Source organism: Capra hircus, chromosome 11 (genome assembly GCF_001704415.2).
Source record: "Capra hircus breed San Clemente chromosome 11, ASM170441v1, whole genome shotgun sequence".
Lineage (NCBI taxonomy): Eukaryota > Metazoa > Chordata > Mammalia > Artiodactyla > Bovidae > Capra > Capra hircus.
This window is the reverse complement of record NC_030818.1, coordinates 15,572,451-15,599,050: the sequence shown is the minus strand read 5'-3', so window position 1 is coordinate 15,599,050 and position 26,600 is coordinate 15,572,451. Positions and strand designations below refer to the sequence as shown.

At 39.9% G+C, this 26,600-nt stretch overlaps 1 protein-coding gene across 7 annotated transcripts in view; it reads right to left on the bottom strand.

Moving 5' to 3' along the window:
- Nucleotides 1-26,600, bottom strand: part of LTBP1 (latent transforming growth factor beta binding protein 1) — a 456,133-nt gene that overhangs the window by 181,470 nt on the left and 248,063 nt on the right. For all 7 annotated transcript variants that reach the window (XM_018055104.1, XM_018055103.1, XM_018055102.1 and 4 more), the window contains 2 exons: nt 9,090-9,192; nt 4,986-5,057 (listed from right to left, as the gene is read on the bottom strand). In XM_018055104.1, coding sequence (XP_017910593.1) covers nt 4,986-5,057; nt 9,090-9,192 — 175 coding nt within the window. The remainder of the gene's footprint in view (nt 1-4,985; nt 5,058-9,089; nt 9,193-26,600) is intronic.

The following is a 26,600-nucleotide window of genomic DNA, read 5'->3' as shown; positions in this document are numbered from 1 at the left end:
ATCACTGTATCTTACCCTACCTGTCTGTTTTAACCCAGCAGTATACCACAGGCCAATTCTTTTCTCCAGCCAAGCCAGTTTACTTGAGGGTCTTTCCTGTACTTTCTAGCCTCCTCAAAGCACTCAAAGACCAGTCTTCCTCTACATATTCACCAAAGTGCAGTTACAGCAATTTTTTTATGTTCACTTAAGAGGCCTGAAATGTCAGCTACAGTCCAGACAACCTCTTTATAACCAAGAAGTTCCATGTACACCTTCCTTATATGGATTATTAATCAAGATTGGTCAGTTTCATTTAATAACAGAGGTATGCCCCTTGGCGGGGGTGGGGGTAGGGGTGCATTATCTTTTCTATGGTCCAAATACAAGTCAATTTCAGATGTACCTCGGGGCACTTTCTAGCAAAAAGAAGTCCTGCAGTGAAAGTTTTAGTAAAGTATTATTGTGTCTTAGTGTATCTGTTTTGTAATTTTATTTTATTAGAGTAGAACAACCAGTGTAATAAAATCAAGCCATAGGAAAGTTATGTGGACAGCTCTTTTATATTTGCTTTAATGGGCTCATCTTGAGTGAGCTGAAATTCAGCTCGTTGGATGACTGAACAAAGCAAATTACATCCTGCTGATTCAAACTGATTTAATCACACTAAATCCAAAGGCCAAGACTGATATCTTATTCATCATTCATCACATATCCTCAGTCTGTAGTTCAGGAGTGTCCCGCCAACTCATGTTTACGGGCTATGGGATATTTTTTAAAGATTTCAAGATTCATGAAAAAGAAATATACATACACTGGATTCTAAAAGCACAGGCACTGTCTAGCTGTGTATTTTGGCATTGCCCATAGCACCTCAGCACGTGCTAAGAAGGTAGAAAACACTAGGTTGATTTCAGAACTATAAACTAATGAAAGAGGCAGGTGATTTTAGCATATTAAAAGAGATATTTGCTTTAAATAAAAGATTTCATTGAATAGACTGGTCCCCAAGTATTTTCAGAACCTAATTCTAGAAGTGAGATTTACACCTAATTTTTAAGAACACATTTATTTCATGGCAAAGTGACAGTCAAGTGTTCGTCATGTCCAACTCTTTGTGACCCCATGGACTGTAGCCCACCAGGCTCCTCTGTCCATGGAATTCTCCAGGCAAGAATACTGGAGTGGGTAGCCATTTCCCTCTCCAGGGGATCTTCCCGACCCAGGGATTGAACCTGGGTCTCCTGTATTGCAGGCAGATTCTTTACCATCCGAGCCACCAAGGAAGACCGTGAAACAGGAGTTCCTATGATCACTGCCATGAGGTATTTCTTCATTTAATTCTAATTCTACATCAAACCTTCAGCATAATAATGAAATGACAAATGCTGCTCTAGATATCCACCAGAAAATTTAAGTGAATTATTTGTTTTTATAAATGAAGCAAATTATAACAATTCCATAAATGTTGAGGGTAGTGAGGGCAGGTTTTAGAGCTCCATGTGTGTATATGCAATAAATCATTCCTTTGAAAACATAATTGCAGCACCACTAGAAAGGAGGGGAAAACCCAACTTTTAGGGCAATTATTTGAAAGCTCCTCAAATTAACTTGTGCACAGTTGGCTCTTTGTTACAGAGTACACTTTATGAAAAGTTGTTTCAGGCATTAATTCACTTAGGTGAAGGAAATAATGCAATTTTAGTTATTAATCACTTTAATTTTAAATGTGCTTTGTAAACTGAGAAGACATTAAACTCTAAGAACAATGTGGAACGCACAAGTAACTAGATGGTTAACAGGCTTCTTTTGAAAAACTTCAAAATAAAGAGCTTCAAGGCTCTAGGAAAATCCAAGTGTACGTATGTAATGTGAGAAAGTTCTACCTAAGTTTAGTGGCCAATAATACTACAAAGGGAATGAAATTAAGCCCTTCGCTCAAAAGTAATGTAATAGATTATGATGAATGAAATCATATGATGTTATGAGTCAATCTACTCTGTAGTGTAATTTAGCAGTGCCTTCTTGAGGCACCATGAAATAGAATTTTCTGTGATATTTCACTCCAGAATTCATGCCAAAAAGTAAAACACTGTTTTGCAAATACTCTCCTAAGACAAACATAAGCCAGGATTTGGCATTACTGAACATCAGTGTGACTGAGGTGGAACCATTTGATATCCTCAGTATGAACAAAACTTGTTAAAGGTCACTCCATACCAGCCAAACCAGAAAAGGAAAAGATTAAAATCCTCAGGGAATTACTTGAAGCCTTCTCCACTTTATTTTGCTAAATGAGATGACAAATGATTACTTGCAAGTTTTCACTTCCACTTCTATAGTGGCATTTTTATGAATATGAACTGTTAGAACCTTGAACTAGCCAGTAGAAGGAATATATTAGATAACTATCCTTTCTTTTTAAATCAAATATTAATTTTGTTGACTTCTATTAGTTCTCAAAACAGGTAGTATATCATATTTACATTAGTAATACTTTACAGATCTATGGCAACGCACTCCAGTACTCTTGCCTGGAGAATCCCATGGAGGGAGGAGCGTGGTAAGGCTACAGTCCATGGGGTCGCAAAGACTGGGACATGACTGAGCGACTGAGCCACTTCACGACGACGACAGATACATACAAAATTGGTAAAAGAGGCCATGCTGCACACAGAAACAGAGATGGCTTGGGAATTAAATCCTGGCTGGGCCTCCTCATCATCTCTGTGATCTTGGGTACTCTCTTTAAGTTCCTAATTGGGATTGCTGCTGCCAAGTCGCTTCAGTCATGTCCAACTCAGTGCAACCCCATCCCTGGGACTCTCCAGGCAAGAACATTGGAGTGGGTTGCCATTTCCTTCTCCAATGCAGAAAAGTGAAAGTGAAGTCGCTCAGTCGTATCCGACTCTTTGCAACCCCATGGACTGCAGCCCACCAGGCTCCTCTGTCCATTGGATTTTCCAGGCAAGAATACTGGAGTGGGATGCCATTGCCTTCTCCGTAATTGGGATTAATAATGTCCAAATCCTATCCCACCCCAAGAAAATGAGTATACTCATCATTTGACATTCAGAGAAATTAGGAGCATCTGACATTTCTGGAGAGTTTCTAACAAGTAGTCATGCAGACTTAGAATGCTGAGGTATAAATATGGATCCTCCTCTTTCTACAGATTAATGGAGTGACCAGATATACCTCATCAAAGGAACACTTCAGGAAACTACATGTCTAGGGTCTAAAATTTGTGTGACAGACCAGTCATTTCTTTCTTCTCATGCACAACCTCTGTCCCAGGTGACAGAATAACACTGCTCTCAGAGCACTAGAATAAAGTCATTTAACACTACGTACTGCACAGGAAAGGCCCCGCTGTAGCACCCTGGGCCATCAGCTATGAGGGATCTGTTGGATCACTCCTAAGTGCCGGAAACTCAGTTCTTCCACAAGCATTTCATTACAGTGATGGGGAATTCTAATCCACAGAAAAGGTTTGCATGTAGTTGTTACAAATATGCCTCCTTATAACTCCAGGCTATTGACTTTAGCTTTTGAAGTAATTTATTTATAAGTCATGTAGGACAGTTGAATAAACATTTAAAGGCATATTTCTAAGGTAGCCACTATATTTCTCTTCAGTCAAACAACTTGGTTTATATGGTAGAATATACATTTAGCCATCTATTCATTCTTCCACCCATTTAATTCAACCTTCTATCCATAGAGTATGAACTTTTAATGATATCTGAAATTCTACTGATTCTTACATAATGTTGATTAATCCACTACTCCTACATCCCTAGCAGTACTACAAGTTGGCAGATGTTTCTCAAAAAGCATCTTGAGCACTCTCTCCTTTGCCAACATTCTTTGATCTACAATGAGGGCTTAAAATATTTGAAGGAAAACGTTTTAAAGACATGGTATATCTATGTGCATTTCAAAAGAAGATTCTTTTGAAGTCAGCAAAAGCTCTTTAAATCATAAAAGTTATACAGATGCAATATTGAAGAGACAATTCACTTGAGAAAATTCTCAGATAATTAAGATATTCCTTTGACTTGAACCATTTTGATAGGGATTAACCTATATATTGTTAACACTACATTAATCTGCTCTGTCCCTATAAACACATACTGGTCAAGGATAGAGAGTCTCAGACCACAAGTCAGAGGACATGTGCTGTGTTTTGATATGGATTTTGGTTCAATAAGACTCTTGAAAGCTCTTTCTCTGTTTATTGCAAAGTACACATATTTCCAAGTTACTACCACCACCTTGATCCTAGACATGTACCAGGAAATTAGAAGCACTGATTGCACATCTCCCAAAGTAAATGAAATGAAATTTGCTATCATATACGGGTACTATAAGCTAGGCACTGGTAAACCTGAATTATAACCTCAGATCTATTTGGCCACAGAAAAGTCACTTAACCAGTCTGGACTTGAATGTCCTCACTCGTAAAGCATAGACACTGAACTAAAGGATTTTTGAAGGTCCCACTGCTTGTATGTTTCTATATAGATTGAACAAAAGCAATTATCCTTCAATTAAAAAAATTTTTTTAAAAGAAATGTTTGCTCTGATATTTGATACCTTAATAGTTTGAGTAGCCAGAAGACAGTCTGATGAGAGAAGAAAGGGAACTCTGTGGCCCAATCATATGTCAGTAAAGAAGTAATATTTCTAGGAACATGCATGTGCTCACGTGTGCACACACTAACATGTGGATAGTGCACTCCATAATGTAATCCAATCTGCCAAGGATTTCAACACAAATAGATAGGGGGCGGGGGGAAGTTCCATAAAGTTTAAATGGTAGTGATGTAATTCTAGTAACCATACACTAAACTTCTTTTTTCTAAATGGAGTGAGCAAAAGGTGGTTCTCTGTGGGACCTTCACAAGCTGGGTTAAAGAGCAAATCATGGCAAAACAACTCAAGTTTTTAAAAGCAAAACAACTGTTGAGCTCATACACCAGTGAATTCACAGTTGATCTTACCTTGACAAAAGGTGTTGTTAACCCGTTTATAACCTTGTAGACATTCCATCATTTGATTATATCCATGATAAGCTGTAAAAAAGAAACAATTCTGTTACATGCTTAAATTCTTACAACCCTAAACTACTGTATGTGATAAGCAAAGTGATATAAAGCATCAGTGACCTTACTTCTAAGATATCAACCCAATGTATATCCATTTTCTTTTGTTTTTCAGTCTATCTTATGTTTTGCAACAGACATAAATCTCAATTAGTTATCAATCTTTATGTTCATTCAAAAACCATAAAACTGTTCTATATTTTCTTCTAATTAGTGACTCTTACCAAAAAATTCAATTCCTCCCCAATGATTAACTACTGGCAGTTGAATTTTCTTATAAATTCAGAGAAGGTGGTTAGACATCCTGGTCTGCCTAGGACAGTCCTTAATGATACCTGTTGCTCCACCAAGGTTCATTAACAGCATTCCACTTCACTCTGAAAAGTTCCTCAGTTTAGATAATAAACTATATGCTCACTTTAATTATAGGCTCACATATTCTAGTTTAAGCTGATTCTCTCTACCATGAAGCTGAGAAGAACAGGTGTTAAAGGAAGCTAGGAGATGTAAAGAGCTGCTCTGATACATTGTCTGATTCAACACTCAGAAAACTCAACCAGTCAAATGTTGAAGCCACCAATTTACCAACAAAACCCTAGCCACTGAAATTTTGACATCCTACTGTGATACCTGAGAGAGTTCTTGGCATAAGTGCCAGAACCAGTTTGACCTAGGTTCAAATCTTGGCTCTGCCTATTGACAGCTCTGCTGCCTTGGAAAACAAGCTTTCTGGGTTCCAAATGGAATTCTGTACAATGGGAGTATTCCCAACTGCTGAGTAAGTCAGGGCTGTTGCAGAGTATAGAGGTACTTTATACAAAATGCCTGTCAGGCCTGACAAAAGTAGGCACAGGTATCACTGTTTCCTGCAATAATGTATTCTTTTATTATAATAATGGACTGTCGTGAAAATAGGCTGAATGGGTAAGCCACTTAGAAGACCTAAACAAGCAGTGAAACAAAAAAGTTCCAAGTAAAATGGAAATTTTCCTCTGAAAAATGAAATTATTTCGCCTCTAACACATGGTCTTTATTCTCACCACTAAGGAATAGCATGTAAGTATTTACTACTCGCATTCCTCTCCTCTATTACTTCCTTTCTTTGCCTTATTTCCTCTGCTAGAAATGGTTAAGGTGAGGAATCTGGAAATAGTGGGTTAAAAGGAAAAAACTGGTATGTGGGGAGTCACCCATTCAGCCCGTTGGCCACATTTCCAGTCTCGTCCCACGTAACGAGGCCACCCTGTAACACGTTACTTACAGAGACTGTGAGATCTCTGTCAGTGAATTGTTCAAAAGCAAAAGAGATTAATATCTCATTTAAAAATTAAGTCATCTACTTCAAGGCGGAAAGCCAGACCAGATGATCTTAAAGTCTTCCTCTGCTTAGAATTTGATGCTAATTTTCTTCGAAAAATGTTTAAAGGACAAGCAATTTGTACATACCAAGTACATTTTTAATAGATTACAGACTCTTTAATGAAATCATTTGCAGATTTAAAATTAAGTTTTCACAGTAAGAACTGATCAACAATGAAAGGTCTCTCTGTATGTGGCTAAACAAAAACTTCAAAACATTAAATAAGAGCCACTTGAAAACTACTCTGAGTGGGGAAAAAAAAAGCATGGAGCACAAAACCCTAGCCTCTAAAGCCAAGAAAAGTCTGCTCTCTTCCAAAATGAGTATGATTTTAAAATAAACAAAGAAAGTTTTTTAAATGACACAGGAAGAATATGACTCTGAGTGTCATATTTCTTGGGAGTGGGCTACATGGTAGGATGGCACAAACGGAGTAAAAGTCAAGATGTCAATAGCTTACTTCATTCATAATCCATGTTGCTCTTCAATTTATACATTAGATCAACCCATACAGACCTTATTTTCATTAGTTAAAAGTGATAGCAACTTTGTACTTTTATTTTCTACTTAAACTATCAACATTAAAATATAGAGCTAACAAAACCATATAAAGTATTGAATTTATCGCCAGATGATACAATTCTAGATAGAAAATGACATAACACTGTGATTCCCTTGACTCTTCACTTCTGTCCCTGTCTTGCAACTTTGGACTTTGGAAATAAGAGGAAAGAGAAGCTAAATAAGCAAACGATACACAGAGAAGGGAAAAAATGGAAAAGAAAAATAAGAGATAAAATGAAAAAAATACTAGAGAACATAAACTTAGCCTCAAAACCAAGCTATAAGAATTGGACTTCTCTTTCCTCAGTCCTTAGACTCAGCAGTGGAAAACATACTCACCGTCACAGTATTCTAAACTTACCCCTCAAATGATGGGGAGACATTTTCTGAAAGGCAATGCTTCTTCAACATTTTAGATATAGATTTGTTTCATGGTCCGTAAGACTTCACAGCAAATGACAGAGCTGGGAGTCAAACTCAAGTCTACCTAACCCTAAACTCCATGGTTTTGAAATCATACAAAACGTCCCCTAGATGTCCCTTTGGTCAGCTTGTCAGGATAATTTTATGTAGCTAGATCTTTTAGTGAGGTGGGACCATCACACTCAACCCACTCCTAGAAATCACATTGCTAATCATTATTGAAACCCAGAGAAAATTTCCTGGGGACAATGTCTCAGTACTGAATGTCCTTATTTATGTGGGTTTTTTTTCCCCTGCTGCTGCTGCTGCTGCTTCTGCTAAGTCGCATCAGTCGTGTCGACTCTGCGACCCCACGGACAGCAGTCCACCAGGCTCCTCCATCCCTGGGATTCTCCAGGCAAGAATACTGGAGTGGGTTGCCATTTCCTTCTCCATTTTTTTCCCCTCTATATGAATAATTTATTAATTATCAGAAACTTCAGTAGGTGTTTCCAAAAATTATTCTTCTAAAGGAAGATAGGAGCAATTATCAAGGAAAAAAAGCAAAATTAAATTAACCTTAAATGTCAAAAGATTTAGAGAACAAATTTGAGAGATAAGAATCATTTATGATGATGGAAGAATAGTATATAAGACAGACCAAAGGAGATTCTTAGGGGCAGTTTCTAGACTGAATAGGTTTTAAAAGGCAGTTGAGAATACCATTCAAATCAACAGATGTTTAACAAAGGATAAATAAAAATCATCTAATGGAAGCAAATGAGAAACTCCTTGCAACATAAACTATTAAAAATAACTATTAAAAAAAAGATGACAACATAGAAAAATATCACTTGCTTTCTTGGCAAAAACATGACAAAGAAGAGGGAAAGCTCTACTTACACCCAGCTACCTCTGTCTTTCTAAAAAGTACTAGGAATCAATTATCCAGAGTGGACACTATATTCAAAAATGGGGAGAAAGTAACAGGAAGATGTAAATCTGGATTTATTCACATCAACAGGTTCTGGAAAACAAATTTTATAGACTAATCAATGCATGTAGATGTCAGTAGAGATTTATGTCTTGAAAAATGTGAAAAAAAAGAAAAGAAAAATATGATAGTTTAACAGCAGAGACTAAGAGGAAAAGGGAGAAAACACTGTGTCCTTCTGACTAAGCTTCTCTTTCACAAATCAGCAATCATTCATTTCTCTATTTTAGCTTTTCTTTTCTGTGAAATTTGAAAACCTATAGCGTAATAAAAACTACAAGAGAAGTTGTGGATATTAATAAACATTAAAGGAATGTAACAACAACTGCTGATTTTTTGTAGCAGCATTTAATTATCATTTCATTATCATTTTAAAAGAGGTCTTATTTTTCTTTCATGTTAGAAAATAGAGCCTGCATATAGTACATCCCCTTTTAAAAGATTTTTTCTTTAAAGTAATCCAGCTAAACAAAAGGCAACCAATAACTATGTTTATTAAAAAACAGAAATCAATATGAAAGCTTTCTCAGACTTGCAAGGTTTCTGGAATGTAAATTATTGTACTGTGTTCTACAATTCAATGCAATTTCTTTGAAGTCTAATGTCTCACCATTAAAACAGTCATCATAAGAAAACAGACATGCTACATTAACCTGCAAAAGAATGATGAAATGTCACTTACATGGCTTCTTGGGGCATTTCTGGCATTTGTGAAAGCCCCAGGAGGTGCCCACAGTTCCACAGCAGTCCTCCTGCTTTGAAAGGCCAGGGAGAGCTTTGCCACACTGCAATGATGAGGTGTGAAATAGGAAGGTTAATTGAATGCAGGATGCCCAGCTCCAGAGCACTGGTGTGCTTCACAGCCACATTATAAAACAGTTCCCTTGTTGTTGACACAGATCCTGGGTGGGGGGATGTTGAAAGTGGGGGCTCTAAAACCTCAGAATGAAACATCAGTACACAATCAGTAGGACACTCAAGCAAACAAGCATATTTCCAAGAGCTTCTTGGGATGTTTAGAGTCTTCATACACCCTGTCACTGTTCAGAGCATTTTATAAAACTTAACCTTCCAATGCCTTTGTTTGCATTTTTTTTCCCTTAGTAAGAAGGAACTTAGAAGATACTTTGAACATTTTACATTTGAATTTTAACTGTCTACTGAGATATCTGCAGTGGACACTCAGGGAAAGGGCTGTAAGGGTGAGGCGTGCACGAAGACCTTGGGAATACGGCACAGATCCTGCCTACAAGAGGCTATGGGTCCTCCTGTAACATCAAGGCCTGGGCAGGGACAGGGTATGACCACAGGCTGAGCCAGACCAGCCCTGGGTGAGACAAACACTCCACACATCCATGCAGCCTGACCCAGGGAAGTCAGCCACGCTGGGAAGGTTCTGGCAGGTTTGAATCAGGCCAGCAGGCAGAGGAGCCCAAGTTCGGGGTCACCTGAGCACCACGGAGATGACAAATGTGAGGATCCATCTCATGTTCCAGTCAGCCAAGGTCAGAAGAGGCCAAGCAGCAGAATCCTGAAGTTAGACCTGCTTAGCGGCACTGACAAGACTTCAGCATGACAGACTCTGCTCTGCATACCGATTTTGAGGCCAGTGGTGCAGGAAGGATCACCTGGCTCCTTATTCCTAATGTGCAGGCAAAGCCCAGATCTAAGGGGCCACTCTCTGCCTTCCTCTGCCTCGCCTCTACAAGATTCTCCAAATGGCCTTCAGAGTCACCTTGGCTTTCCTTGTGGCTCAGCTGGTAAAGAATCCACCTGCAAGGTGGGAGACCTGGGTTTGATCCCTGGGTTGGGAAGATCCTCTGGAGAATGGAAAAGCTACCCACCCCAGTATTCTGGCCTGAAGAATTCTAAGGACTATATAGTCCATGGGGTCGTCCATGGGGCTGCAAAGAGTCAGACACGACTGAGCGACTTTCACTTTCACAAGACAAATCTGATCACATTACTCGGAATGAAAACCTTCAGCGACTCTCCCCTGTATGAAGACTGCAACCTCCCTGACACGATAAGTGTGACCTTCTAGTTCTCACCTCGGACAATCTCTCTCTGTCCCCTCCCACGACTCTACATCCGTCCTTCAGGCACACTCAAGGACTCCTCATCCTTAACAGGCCCGGAGAACCCTCACCATGAAACCTCCTGTCTCCTCAATTTCAGCGAGTTCCTCCAACCATCCCCTTTACTCCATGACACTTTCTATACAGTTCTGCTGCCTCCACCATATATTTTAATCAAACACAGATGTATTTTATTCATCTTTATATCCCAATGTATAGTACAAGTTGCAAATAAACACTCAGTAAATGTTAAGGGAAGGAAGGAGCAAACACTCAGAAGAAACTAAACAACAAACTAGTTTCAGTCCATTCAAGCAAGCAATGGTCCTGAGGAAAACAATGGGAATTAGCAGACTAGCCCAGGCTGGTGAGCAGAACTCAGGGGCAGAAAGTTGGGACAGCTGGTGACTTGTAGAAGGGCAGCAGATAGTGGATACCAGTTGTCTGGCAGGCCTCCAGGGACCGCACGGCCTTCCCTCCAGGTCCACCCATGCATTCCCAACAAGGCTCTGAATACATGTCCACTTGTAAAACAAAACCAGAGAAGGCAGAGCTCAGCTAATGAAGTTGGAGTTACATCATAGCTTTGAAGTCCTCAGGTTTTTGTGGGTTTTCAAGATTTCAACAGGATGTCATATTCTCTCCAAAAATAGTGTATGATGAGCACGAGGAGGGGAGGGGGGCAATGGGGGAAGAGAGTGAACACATGTACAAATGGAGAACCTCGGGGAGGAACAACACATCCTGGCTGCATTCAGGTAGTTCCCAGACTCCTTCAGCTTAATAACAGAAGGCTTAAACCTGAAATATGAAGCAAAGAAGAAGGAAGACGGAACAACGCTCCAGGCGTTAAGACTGGAAACATAATGATATGTGAAGAACACAGAGGTCTCCACGGTTGCAATCAGCTGCCAAAGCGTGCTTGTGGTTTACTGCCAGTATGATCAGTCAGATTTATGTCAGACACCAGTGCACATCACATGTAGACCATTCTCATCCCAGCCCCTCTAGGTTCTTCTCTTCATCAAGCAAAACTCTCAACACTTGCCAATTTTATATGCTCCAAATGCTGGTAGCAGTTAAAATCCAATTTTCACCTTGGATTCCTAGAATGTTTGATTTGGGAGGGCAAAAATAAATCATTTCTCCCGACTGGGCCTAAAAAAAAGGTACAAGGTTTTCATTACAGGATTCAGGCTGCTTTATCCTACGGCTTTGTTTTTGCGGGTCCACAGCCAAGAGCAGCACAAGCCATCCAAGTCGATTAAATAAATGGCAGGGTAGGTGGTACCACAACGCTGTGTGTTCCTCTCAAAACTGGGTCTGCACAGTATGAGGACAGACTGCCAGAGATAAAGTCAGGTTTGCAGCAAGGCATGAGGTTTCATGGGTGCCCCTTTAGTTAATTACCTATGCAGAAATTGCAAAGTGCAGCAAGAAACTCCACCTGAGATCTTTGCAGCCAGATGAAGGACTTTCTCTCATACAAGAAGTTCCTCAGCACCTGGTATGATCTGGATGCTGGAAGCATCTAGAACAAAAGAAGGTAAAGGAAGGATCTCCACTCCATAGTCAAAGTCCACACAGGAGACAATGACATTGAAAAAGACATTAGAATCTCGAATGCCCTTCTGTCAGCCTGGAGGAGTCTACTTCTCAATAAGACATAATCACATGGACATAGGCTGATGCTACTGAGCTACATTTTTTATTCCCAGACTAAAGTGATTTTTTACAAGTTAAAAACACAAATGGAATTTCTCTTGTGTGAATCACTCACCACATTTTCAGAGAAAGTCCGTCTCTCATTTCAAGGCATATCTTATTAGAAATCCAGGAGAAATGTGCTAACTGTATAACACAATATTTAGTTAGTTCAAGCCAGAAAGGAAAACCTATACTGTCCATTGAGCAATGCGATAAAGATCAAAAAGTTCACACAACTCCAGACTGCACATTAGGGGACTCTTGGACTCCACACGTCCATGCCAGGATTCATCAAATGCATGGCCCACCTAGAGTGGTCCAAACAGAACAGTAAACGTTCAGGCTGCCAGGTTCAGTGACTATCAGCTGAAGAAAGTAGAGATAATAAGAGACAGCAGAGTTCAGACATGTTCAACACACTTGTGTTGAAGCACAAGTGTTCAAGCAACACTTGTTGCTTGAAGTCATCTGCATGGTGAAGGTATCAGCAGGACTACAGGCTCCAGATCACAAGAAAAGAGGATTCTACTCATTAAGCAGGAGACCTTTTCAACAGTGAATGATCCTCAACAATGGAAGAGGTCAACATCTTCCCTGATGCTGAAGGCTGAAGGATCATCTCGCAGGAATGCCCAGGGTAAGAAGCAGATGGCTCTTAGGGCGTCTGTCAGATCTAGGGCTCCACATTCAATATACACTGACAGGTCGCATTACTGACAAGGGAAATACTAGAGCCAACCCCAAGTACTTGTGTTGCTCTCCTGTCTCTAACAGGACAGTGTCTGGGCAGATATACTCCTACCCAGCTTCTGTGCTTTACCTCATCCCTCAAATCAACACCGCCAGGGATGCTCATACCAGTCTGACCTTACTCCTAAAGGACCTACGCAAACTAGACAGAAAAAGAGGAAAACAAATAGAATCCCTCCCAGCCCTAATCACCATGATTCTTGGAAGACTGGCTGCATGAAAATAACTCATCAACCATTACTATCTGCATATCTGGACTAGCACCATACATCAGAAGGTAAGACTATTTAGAAAGCATCACAATTACTCCATGAATGTTCATGGTAGTACTTTTACAGCAAAAAAGTTATTACAAGCAATGGTGTAAAAGCCTTCGTTAACCATTGTTAAGAATTAAGCTTGCAAAATCATGAACTCTTCTAAATGTTGACCTGATTTGAGAACACTTATCTGTAGACTTATCTGCAGCACTTACCTGCAAACCCTCACTTTTAAAATATCATAACACTTTCCTGCCACTCAAAATAAAGCTGTGATGACAGCTGGTTTTAGAAATTCCTGGACGAAAAGGGGACGACAGAGGATGAGATGGCTAGATGGCATCAACGACTCGATGGACGTGAGTTTGAGTGAACTCCAGGAGTTGGTGATGCACAGGGAGGCCTGGCGTGAGGCAATTCATGGGGTTGCAAAGAGTCGGATACAACTGAGCGACTGAACTGAACTGATAAATATATGAGTATTAAGATTTAAATTTAATGGCTTATAACTTTTGCCTATTAAAAACTTGCCAATGGAATTGCTTCACAGATGAACAATCACTTGAAGAGAGTGTGATAAATATTGGAGAATGGTTTCAAGAGATTCAGTATTCACACCTTAAAATGACTAGTACCTATAATATCCTCATTTCAAGAACGTTTGCTGCACCAGGCCAGAGGATCTTCCCCAGGAAAGATTCAGCTGTGGGGAAAAGAAAGGAACACTGGTGTAGAATCATTACACCTGGACCTAAACCCCAAGTCTCCTCTTATTAGGGACCATTCAGACCATTCAGCATCTCCAGACTAGTTCTCAGACAAAGGGATGGTAATCCCAACTACAAAGGACAGTGGTGAGATTCAACAATGCATGTCCAAGCATGGCTGACCATATCCCGTCAGCCCCTGTGCAGGGACTGGTAGACAGTGATCTTCTGGGATGTGTTCTGCACCAGAACATAGTGCTTGGTAAGCAGAGCATGGGCTGGCTGGATCTGCATCATCCTCCTCAGCTTATATCTTGTGTGGGTACAACCTACCGAGTGTTATAGTGCTGGCCAATTTGTTAGGCTCTCGGGATACATTTCTTAAAAGAGTTCAGGTATTTTATGAGTAAAAGAGCTGCTCTATGAAGATGGCCACCATGACAAGGACCCACAACTGAAGACATTTGAAAATGTTAATACTGAAATACTCTTACAAATTATCTTATCATGTGTATGTAACTCACTTTATTTTGCTATCAGGAACTATTATATACTGAAGTATAAAAGACTCTGAGTTTGAATAAAGAACATTTTTCTCAATGAGATTAAGACACTGGAACCAAAGCAACACAGAAAAACTAAAATACTAAAGTAATATAGATTTTTATGGACAAATTCTTAGAAAAGTACAACCTTCCAAAACTGAACCAGGAAGAAATAGAAAATTTTAACAGACCCATCACAAGCATGGAAATTGAAACTATAATGAGAAATCCTCCAGCAAACAAAAGCCCACGTCCAGATGGCTTCACAGCTGAATTCTACCAAAAATGTAGAGAAGAGCTAACACCTATCCTACTCAAACTCTTCCAGAAAATTGCAGAGGAAGGTAAACTTCCAAACTCATTCTATGAGGCCACCATCACCCTAATACCAAAACCTGACAAAGATGCCACAAAAAAAGAAAACTACAGGTCAATATCACCGATGACCACGGATGCAAAAATCCTTAGCAAAATTCCAGCAATCAGAATCCAACAATACATTAAAAAGATCATACACCATGACCAAGTGGGTGGGCTTTATCCCAGGGATGCAAGGATTCTTCAATATCTGCATATCAATCAATGTAATTCACCACATTAACAAATGGAAAAATAAAAGCCATATGATTATCTGAATAGATGCAGAGAAAGCCTTTGACAAAATTCAACATCCCTTTATGATAAAAATCCTCCAGAAAGCAGGAATAGAAGGAACATACCTCAACATAATAAAAGCTATAAATGACAAACCCACAGCAAACATTATCCTCAATGGTGAAAAATTGAAAGCATTTCCCCTAGAGTCAGGAACAAGACAAGGGTACCCACTTTCATCACTACTATTCAACATAGTTTTGAAAGTTTTGGCCACAGCAATCAGAGAAGAAAAAGAAATAAAAGGAATCCAAATTGGAAAAGAAGAAGTAAAACTCTCACTGTTTGCAGATGACATGATCCTCTACACAGAAAACCCTAAAGACTCCACCAGAAAATTATTAGAGCTAATGAATGAATATAGTAAAGTTGCAGGATATAAAATAAACACACAGAAATCCCTTGCATTCCTATACACTAATAATGAGAAAATAGAGAAAGTAAGGAAAGAATCCCATTCACCATTGCAATGAAAAGAGTAAAATATTTAGGAATATATCTACCTAAAGAAACTAAAGACCTATATATAGAAAACTATAAAACACTGATGAAAGAAATCAAAGAGGACACTAATAGATGGAGAAATGCACCATGTTCATCGATCAGAAGAATCAATATAGTGAAAATGAGTATACTACCCAAAGCAATCTATAGATTCAATGCAATCCCTATCAAGCTACCGACGGTATTTTTCACAGAGCTAGAACAAATAATTTCAAGCTTTGTATGGAAATACAAAAAACCTCGAATGGCCAAAGCAATCTTGAGAAAGAAGAATGGAACTGGAGGAATCAACCTGCCTGACTTCAGGCTCTACTACAAAGCCACAGTCATCAAGACAGTATGGTACTGGCACAAAGACAGAAATATAGATCAATGGAACAAAATAGAAAGTCCAGAGATAAACCCACACACCTATGGACACCTTATCTTTGACAAAGGAGGCAAGAATATACAATGAAGAAAAGACAATCCCTTTAACAAGTGGTGCTGGGAAAACTGGTCAACCACTTGTAAAAGAATGGAACTAGAACACTTTCTAACACCATACACAAAAATAAACTCAAAATGGATTAAAGATCTAAATGGAGTATTACTCAGCCATTGAAAAGAAAATATTTGAATCAGTTCTAATGAGGTGGATAAAACTGGAGCAGATTATACAGAGGGAAGTAAGCCAGAAAGAAAAACACAAATACAGTATACTAACATATATATACGGAATTTAGAAAGATGGTAATGATAACCCTGTATGCAAGACAGCAAAAGAGACACAGATGTATAGAACAGTCTTTTGGACTCTGTGGGAGAGGGCGAGGGTGGGATGATTTGGGAGAATGGCATTGAAACATGTATAATGTCATGTAAGAAATGAATCGGCCAGTCCAGGTTTGATGCAGGATACAGGATGCCTGGGGCTGGTGCACTGGGATGACCCAGAGGGATGGTATGGGGAGGGAGGTGGGAGGGGGCTTCAGGATTGGGAACACGTGTACACCCGTGGCAGATTCATGTTGATGTATGGCAAAACTAATACAATATTGTAAAGTAATTAGCCTCCAATTAAATAAATTTAAATTAAAAAAATAAAAATAAAAAACTATTAAAAATAATAATAAAGTAATACAGATTTATAAAATGCTCCTAGAGATTGTACCGAAGTAAAACATGAAAGAAGAGACAGGCTGGTTCACTGCAACTCTCTTTCTTGTAAGAGTATGCAGAGCAGTGTTTAGGCAAGAACTGAAACAAGGCAGTGACTCAACGGCTGGACTGGGGAAAAAGATTCCAAAGGGATGGAGCAGCTTTAGCTACACCCAATACCTAACACCAACTGGAAGGGACCCCAGGGCAGGAGTAGGCGAAGGACAGAGGAAGGCAGGCCAAATGCAAAGGAACCGTGAGTCGATGGGGCAAGTCAGAGAATGAAATGGAGCTAAGGCATGGAGCTTTGTCCCAATCAGATTCAGCTTGTAGCTGGATATAAAAATTAATCAGGAGGAAGGAAAAAGGAAAGGTCAAAGCAAAAGAGTTCTGGATTGCTTGCAGTGAAATATCTGGCATCTGTGAAGCAGCATGGCAAACAGAAATACTGATCAAGAGGAGGAGGTAGAAAAAGAAAAGATTAAGTGTTTTATAAAAGTATAGTGCTGTACATCTGGTTTGTGTAAGCATGCTAAGTCACTTCAGTTGTGTCAGACTCCTTGCAACCCCATGGACTGTGGCCCACGAGGCTCCTCTGTCCATGGGATTCTCCGGGCAAGAATATTGGAGTGGGTGGCCATGCCCTCCTCCAGTCTACATCTGATACTTCCCCTCAAAAGTGAGTATGAATTATTAGGATAGAGTACATCATTCATGGGGAAAAATGGAAGAAATTATTGATCAATATGATCAGTAATCAGAGGCCCATAACAAAACTGGGTAGTTATTAAATTATTAGAGAAGTGTTGGCTATACTTCTCAAAGAACTAGCAGAAGGGAGCTTTTAAGTTCACTACAAAAGATCTCTTTCCCAACAAATGCTGTCCCCAGCAAGAGACATCCCAATACAAACCCCCAGGCATCTCCACGTTTGGCAGAATTAATGCATTATGATTGTGAAACTGACCCTACCCACACAATCCTATTCCCGGATGTGGGACCAGTGACAAGTTGTGTAAAGATAACCCAGAACTCAATGAAGGACAAAAGTATAGCTTTTGAAATTGGATCAATGTGTCAAAATCCTCACTTTACCCATCACCACCTACATGGTCACAGGCAAAACTCTCAAACTCTCTCTGCCTATTTCTTCTTTAAAATGGAACTAAAAATGTCCATTTCCACCGAGCTCTCAAAACTTAAACAATCCATGTAGGCAGATTCTACATGAGACAGCCATGTGTCCAGACATGCTTGGCTCAGAATCAATATTAGACCACTTCCTCTGGGTCACTTGTTTAAAAACCTGGGCTTATTTACCAAATGACCAAGTAATCTAATAGTTACTCAATATAATGCAGTGTCCCAACTTACAGAGAAGAGCTGCATTAAAATAAGTTAGATCTAGAAATTTAAAGGGCTTCCCTGATAGCTCAGTTGGTAAAGAATCCGCCTGCAATGCAGGAAACCCCGATTCAATTTCTGGGTTGGAAAGATCCACTAGAGAAAGGATAGGCCATCCACTCCATTACTCTTGGGCTTCCCTTGTGGCTCAGCTGGTAAATAATCCATGTGCAGTGCAGGAGACCTGGGTTCGATCCCTGGGTTGGGAAGATTCCCTGGAGAAGGGAAAGGCTACTCACTCCAGTATTCTGGCCTAGAGAATTGCATGGAATGTATTCCATGGACAGAGGAGCCTGGTGGGCTACAGGCCATGGGACTGCAAAGGGTCAGAAATGACTGAGTGACTAAAACAGAGAAATTTAGAAAGAAAAAAAAAAATATATATATATATATATATCTTAAGCTGTACTGCACAGCAAGGAGATCTTTGTTCCCTCGCCAGGAATCGAACCCATGTCCCCTGCAGTGAAAGTGTGGCATCTTAACCACTGGACCACAGGTTAAGTCCCCAAACAAGGTATTCTTAAGATTTTGCTAAAAACGTTTAGGTTTTCGCTTAAGTTCTCTGACCAATTTTTTTAAAAATAAAGGTCAGGGGGTTAATGCTGTGGAGAGTTTGTGATTTCATTTTAATTCTACTCAATAAGGACAACATGGTATCACTGAGTCACAGTGAGTTAACCAGTTAATATCAGTGTTTAAGCAACAGATGACTTCACTTTGGGGACATCAAGATTCTTCTTGTCATACGCCATGTCTTGGTGAAAGAAGACCAATACCATGAAACCACAATAATGGAGCCTACTACTCTGCATCCACTCCCAAGCATCATGGCCCTAGCACAAAGACACCGCAGAACATGGACTCCCTGAGACAGGTCCCAGAGAACATGTCTGTTATTTCCGGTTCAGCTAGTATCATGGACTGAATATTGTTGTGCCTCTCTGTGCATATTCACATCTGACCCCTAACAGCATGACATTAGGAGGTGTGGCCTTTGGGACATAATTAGATTTAGACAAGGTCATGAGGGTGGGCCCTTGTGATAGGATTAGGGTCCTTACGAAGAGAGACAGACTAGAGCTCTTTTTCTGCCCTATGAAGACAGTGAGAAGGTGGCCATCAACAAACCAGGAAGACAGCCCTGAAGTGAAGTGAAAGTCGCTCAGTCACGTCCAACTCTGTGACCCCATGGACTACACAGTCCATGGAACTCTCCAGGCCAGAATACTAGAGTGGGTAGCCTTTCCCTTCTCCAGGGAATCTTCCCAACCCAGGGATCAAACCCAGGTCTCCTGCACTGCACACGGATTCTTTACCAGCTGAGCCACAAGGGAAGCCCAAGAACACTGGAGTGCGTAGCCTATCCCTTCTCCAGAGGATCTTCCTGACCCAGGAATCGAACCGGGGTCTCCTGCATTGCAGGCGGATTCTTTACCAACTGAGCTATCAGGGAAGCCTGAAGGGAGCCCTACCAGGAATTAAATCTCTCAACATCTTGATCTTACACTTCCAATCTCCAGAACTGGGAGAAAATAAATTTTGGTCATTTCTACTACCCAGTCTATAGCATTGGGTTGGCCGGAAGTTCATTTGGGTTCTTCCATATGATCTTACAGAAACCTGAACAAACTTTTTTGGCCAACCCAATATTTGTGATGGCAGCCCAAGCCAACTTATACAGAGAGCAATGGTTCTTGTAAATCCTCCAGAAGAAATGACCTAAGAGCCTGCATGGAATAGTAGAAACTATACTGGAGTAAGACCCAGAAAGCCTCAGTTTTAGTCCTTACAACTCAAAACAAGACATGAAGCAAGTTTATTTCTCTCTGGACTTCAGCTTCCTCACCAATCAAATTTTAAGGACAGACTAACAGTGAATATTCATTGATGCACCTAGAGTCTATGATTTTATGAAGACTCTAATACAGGGGTGAGGGTAACCTGTGAAGGTCCATGTTCATTGAATGTCCCCTGCCTGTCAGGCTAATACACTAGATTCTCTGCTGCCATGTGTTTCCACATCCTAACATCATATCCTGACCTAGACCAAGTCGATCAGTGATAACCAGAATGGGCTTCCTCTTCTGGACCCTGTTTCATGTCCTCCCCTTTTCTTGCTAGTCGGCACTACTCCCCACCCACCAAAAAAACAGTTCTTTCTAAAGACAGTTCTTTCTAAAAACAGTTGTGGCTTTTCAATGGCTCCTTTCTAAACTATAAGAATTATAATAAATAGATAATTACCAATAAGTGAAATAAATTATTCAAGATAGGCATGGAGATGCAGACTTTCCAGGCCTTGAGGTATGACTCATTAGAAAGTCACATTATGGTTGATCAACCCACACTGCACAGGTGTCCCATGAATTATTCCATGTGTGAAACTGCCACACTCACCTCTACCACACCCAGAAGTACCTTATTCCAATGTTCTGGCAAAAAGCCTCAAGGTATTCTGGCAAGAAGAAACTACACCCTCAGTTCTATGAATCTGGTTGAGGAACATGAAAACCACTTATTCAACCCACTTATTGAAAAAAAAAAAAAAAACAAAACTCTGGGATTTCTCATAAAAACCAGAATGAGGACACTCATGGGAAGAGCTCTCCCTGCAAGTAACGTAACGATTAATCCAAACTCCTGTCACAGCTCTTCTTTGTTTCTATTAATCTTTTCACTATGATATAAACACGTCTCCACTCTGGCAAAATGACTTCTGCCCATCTTCTGAGCAAAACAGTCCTCCTTGAGCCTGTGGACCAACTATGGCTCCAAATCAAACTAGAAAACCTCATGAGAGCTCTTCAGCATCCATGTACCAGAACATTAAATATGTTTATGTCTATGTGCCAATAAGAAAATGTGTCCAAATCTCTGAACCCTATCACTAATGCAACATATTTGATCAACTTGTTCTAAAGGCCTGTTGTCATAAAGGGGAATATTGTTCGATGGAGCACTGGCAGGGTAACAGGCATTGTCTCATAAGAAGAAGAGGAAAACGCTTAAATACTTCCAGATTTTCTAAAAGAACTTGTAAAAAATTTGCTTTGGCTTGAGTAGAACATTCTTTATAGGAAAGGTTTTTTTTTTTTTTTTTTAAGTTCACCCAGCTTTCTTTTATTAGAGTAATTAAAACAATGTTAGGCATTTGGGGTATCTGATACAACCATAATCCTCTGATATTTCAGGGTATTGATTTTACAAAGTATCTACTGTGACTAGGGCATTAACTGTTGTAAATGTATCCACATTGATTTCTGACAGTGTATTTGTTTAAAGCCTGCTGAAGCCAAACCATGGGCTTCAAGGAATTCCAGACAACTACTTTAGTTTTATGAAACGGTATTTTTAAAGTTACATTAAGGCAAAAAATGGCTTTAAAGTAACATAAAAGGGGAAAAAATTCTTAAGCATGAAACTTATGATTCTACTTGACATCTTTTCTAAATAAACGATCAAATTTGGGCTGCCTATTTTCTCCACCTCTACAATGATTTGAGGATTTCAATAGTCAAATCTAGCAGGCTATGATATGTGTGTCTTGCTATTCGTAAATTGCAAAAAGAATAATTATGCTTTGTCATGATTATATTCCAATATCATAATTCCCTTAACCTCCTCTTGCAGCAAAACATAAACAACATCATAAATCCTAGTACTAGATGATACAAAGATGAAATTTATCCTAACTCCACTACCAAGGATACTTCCTTTATAAAGACAGACCCAAGATGAGGACAGAAATTAAGACAGGCAGATATGCATGGCATGGTTATTACTACAGTAATCGGATCTCTCCCAAATGATGAACATAAAGGCCTATTCTGCCCAAAGCTTATTTCCAGAACTGTATTGAGAGAAATTCTTTCTATAAAGCTTCATTGCCTGTCAGTTTCCTTTTTGTTTACAAAGAAAGATACTGAAAGGAACATAAAACTGTTTGAGGCCTTATAACACTATGTAAACTGTAACACGTGCCTCATTTGGTTAAGCTTTCAGTTTTTCTGTATCTCATCCAAGTACACAGAACTCAAAACTAGTAACTACCTGTGGTTTGGTTGCAAGTAGTATAGAAAAACTGAATGCCACAAGTCATATTAATAGGTTTAATTCCCTGTGAGCAGGGAACCATGTCTGTCTTGACCACTGCTCTGCCACTTGTGGTGGGAACATTTGCTGCTCACCAAAGAACCACTTGCCTCCCCACATGTTCCGGTTCCTAACCCTTATTAGTCAGTGTGGACTGCCATAACGAAATTCCAGAGACTGGGTGGCTTCAACAACAGACATTCATTTTCCCTCCGAGTTCCGGAGGGTCAAGATCAAGGTGCCAGCATGGCTAGTTCTGGTGAGAACTCTCTCTCTGGCTTGCAGGAGGCTGCCATCCTGCCATGCCCTCACCTGGCAAAGAGATGGAGCTCTCTGGTTACAAAAACACTAATCCTGTTGTATCAGGGCCTCACCATTATGACCTCATTTACTCTTTTTTTTTTTTTTCCTGATTTTCTTTTCTTTTTTTTTTTTCAGATTTTTTTTTTTAAATTTTAAAATCTTTAATTCTTACTTGCGTTCCCAAAACATGAACCCCCCTCCCACCTCCCTCCCCACAACATCTCTCTGGGTCATCCCCATGCACCAGCCCCAAGCACGCTGCACCCTACGTCAGACATGGACTGGCGATTCAATTCTTACATGACAGTATACATGTTAGAATTCCCATTCTCCCAAATCATCCAACCCTCTCCCTCTCCCTCTGAGTCCAAAAGTCCGTTATACACATCTGTGTCTTTTTTCCTGTCTTGCATATAGGGTCGTCATTGCCATCTTCCTAAATTCCATATATATGTGTTAGTATACTGTATTGGTGTTTTTCTTTCTGGCTTACTTCACTCTGTTTAATTGGCTCCAGTTTCATCCATCTCATCAGAACTGATTCAAATGAATTCTTTTTAACGGCTGAGTAATACTCCATTAATTACTTCCTTACAGGCTATCTCCAATTACAGGCACACTGGGGGTTAAGACTCCAACCTACGAGTCTTCCTTGCCGCAGGAAGTGAGAGGCCGCATATTCCACACAGCACAGCAGCAGAGCCGTGGAGACCACCATGGGCCTGAGTCCCCGGCTCACCTGTGAGACACCGAGTGTGTACAAAGTGTAAGCTTTTGCAGGATTTATGACTACAGTAAACCTTGCCTACTCTAATACTAATATATCTGCTGATGACTCATGTGTGCCTAGTAATGAGCTCAGTTCATAAGTGGCCCTGTCCTCATGAAAAGCACAAGCCTGTGGGGGAGAGAGGAGAGGCACAAAAATCAACTTTAGGACAATTAACTTTGAAATGGTCTGATTGGATTTTATATGCAGTAAAAGGTTAGGGAGGAGGGATCAATGTGCATTGAAGGAGGACTGAAAGGCTTTTTGGAGGAGCCAACACTTGAGTCTCTCAAGCGAGGGTAGATTTGAAAGATCATTCTGCCTGACTTCAGGCTCTAATACAAAGCCAGAGTCATCAAGACAGTATGGTACTGGCACAAAGACAGAAATATAGATCAATGGAACAAAATAGAAAGCCCAGAGATAAATCCACGCACCTATGGACACTTTATCTTCCACAAAGGAGGCAAGAATATACAATGGAGTAAAGACAATCTCTTTAACAAGTGGTGCTGGGAAAACTGGTCAACCACTTGTAAAAGAATGGAACTAGAACACTTTCTAACACCATACACAAAAATAAACTCAAAATGGATTAAAGATCTAAACGTAAGACCAGAAACTATAAAACTCCTAGAGGAGAACATAGGCAAAACACTCTCCGACATAAATCACAGCAGGATACTCTATGACTCACCTCCCAGAATACTGGAAATAAAAGCAAAAATAAACAAATGGGATCTAATTAAAATTAAAAGCTTCTGCACAACAAAGGAAATTATAAGCAAGGTGAAAAGACAGCCTTCAGAATGGGAGAAAATAATAGCAAATGAAGCAACTGACAAACAACTAATCTCAAAAATGTACAAGCAACTCCTGAAGCTCAATTCCAGAAAAATAAACGACCCAATCAAAAAATGGGCCAAAGAACTAAATAGACATTTCTCCAAAGAAGACATACAGATGGCTAACAAACACATGAAAAGATGCTCAACATCACTCATTATCAGAGAAATGCAAATCAAAACCACAATAAGGTACCATTTCACGCCAGTCAGAAAGGCTGTGATCCAAAAGTCTACAAGCAATAAATGCTGGAGAGGGTGTGGAGAAAAGGGAACCCTCTTACATTGTTGGTGGGAATGCAAACTAGTTCAGCCACTATGGAGAACAGTGTGGAGATTCCTTAAAAAACTGGAAATAGGACTGCCTTATGACCCAGCAACCTCACTGCTGGGCATACACACTGAGGAAACCAGAATTGAAAGAGACAAGTGTACCCCAATGTTCATCGCAGCACTGTTTATAATAGCCAGGACATGGAAACAACCTAGATGTCCATCAGCAGATGAATGGATAAGAAGGCTGTGGTACATATACACAATGGAGTATTACTCAGCCATTAAAAAGAATACATTTGAATCAGTTCTAATGAGGTGGATGAAACTGGAGCCGATTATACAGAGTGAAATAAGCCAGAAAGAAAAACACAAATACAGCATACTAATGCATATATATGGAATTTAGAAAGATGGTAATGATAACCCTGTATGCAAGACAGCAAAAGAGACACAGATGTATAGAACAGTCTTTTGGACTCTGTGGGAGAGGGAGAGGGTGGGATGATTTGGGAAAATGGCATCGAAACATGTATAATGTCATATAAGAAACAAATCGCCAGTCTAGGTTTGATGCAGGATACAGGATGCTTGGGGCTGGTGCGCTGGGATGACCCAGAGGGATGGTATGGGGAGGGAGGTGGGAGGGGGGTTCAGGATTGGGAACACATGTACACCCATGGCAGATTCATGTTGATATATGGCAAAACCAATACAGTCCTGTAAAGTAAAATAAAGTAAAATTTAAAAAATAATAACTTTAAAAAAAGGTTAAAAAAGAAAGATCATTCTAGGTACTGACTGTGTTTGATGTTTGTACCGTTTGTTTGTCCACCGATACTATGAGCAAGTATAAGTGGCATCTAAAGTTATGGAAAAGAAAGACGTCAAAATCATCACAGTAAGAGCACTGCATGGCTAAAAAGAGCCTTGGTAGTCTTCTCAGCCAAACCAGTTATTTGAAAAATAAAGAAACCGAGGGCCAGGGACATGGTGAATTTGCCAAAATGGAAAAAGAGGATTGTCTTGGAAATACAAATATAAGCTAGTCCCCTCACCTCGCTGAGCCTCAAGGTTCATTTAAGTAAATGGGAGACAAGAATACCTACTTCCCCTTGTTTTGAAGGTCAACTAAGGCCATAAATGTGAATGCTCTCTATCAAATATTTTATAAAACTACACTGCCTCATTAAAATGCCTGCCCCAAAGCCACAGACCATTAGACCATTTTCTTCACTCCGTCAAAGCTTGCACACTCTAAAGCAGTTCCCTTCAAAGTACCATCTTGAAAGCAGTGCTGTTTGTTCAAAATACTTAGAACTCCTCTGTCTGGATTTCAAAATGCAGGGCTGATGTTACATTATTTGAAATACCCTCAATGGTGGCAAATCCCTGCTCACTAAGGGGCTGACCTGAGAGCACTGAACACTTTTGAATTCACTGAGAATACAGTAAATGGGTGGACAGAAAAACAGACATATTTTCATGTGCAGCTCATTAACGGGTTCTGAAACACTTCCTTCAAAACCAATTTCCTAACTGCAAACAACAGTGTTACTACAGTAAATTGCACAGTCTCAAAGAATGAGCTCATTGAAACAACATCCAATTTCATACATAAATTCTTTTATATATGAAAAGAGAAAAGGGGAGAAAAACTAGAAGGATAAGAAAACAGTGTTACCATTATTGTGGGGGAAGGTGCAGAGCAAAGTCAGGGAATCCTTTTGACATCTTTCGACAAAGGGTAATGCTGTTTTGTTTTGTTTTGTTTTTTTCACTAAAATTTATGAATCGGGTTCTGAAGGCCTGGGTTGTTGCTTATGTTTGCTTGCAGTAAGTCAGATGATTCCACTTCATTTCAGCATATCTCAATTCCAAGGGGTCAATGCAGACAAAGCAAAGAAACAGCATCAGACCCTAGACGTGCCAGCTGTGACTCTTCAAACATTTTTGTAAGGTACAAGAACCTAAACCAGCCATCAGTGCAAGCCATGATCTCTTAAAACCACTTCCAACATGCTCAGAATTGTCGTCTTCAAATGACCACAGCACCTTGCCACTTTGCTGATATCAGAAGTGAAATAACACGCATCTACTCGGAACTGCCCCATGATTATTTTCAATGCCTACTCCTCTGCAAAAACAAGAGTCTAATT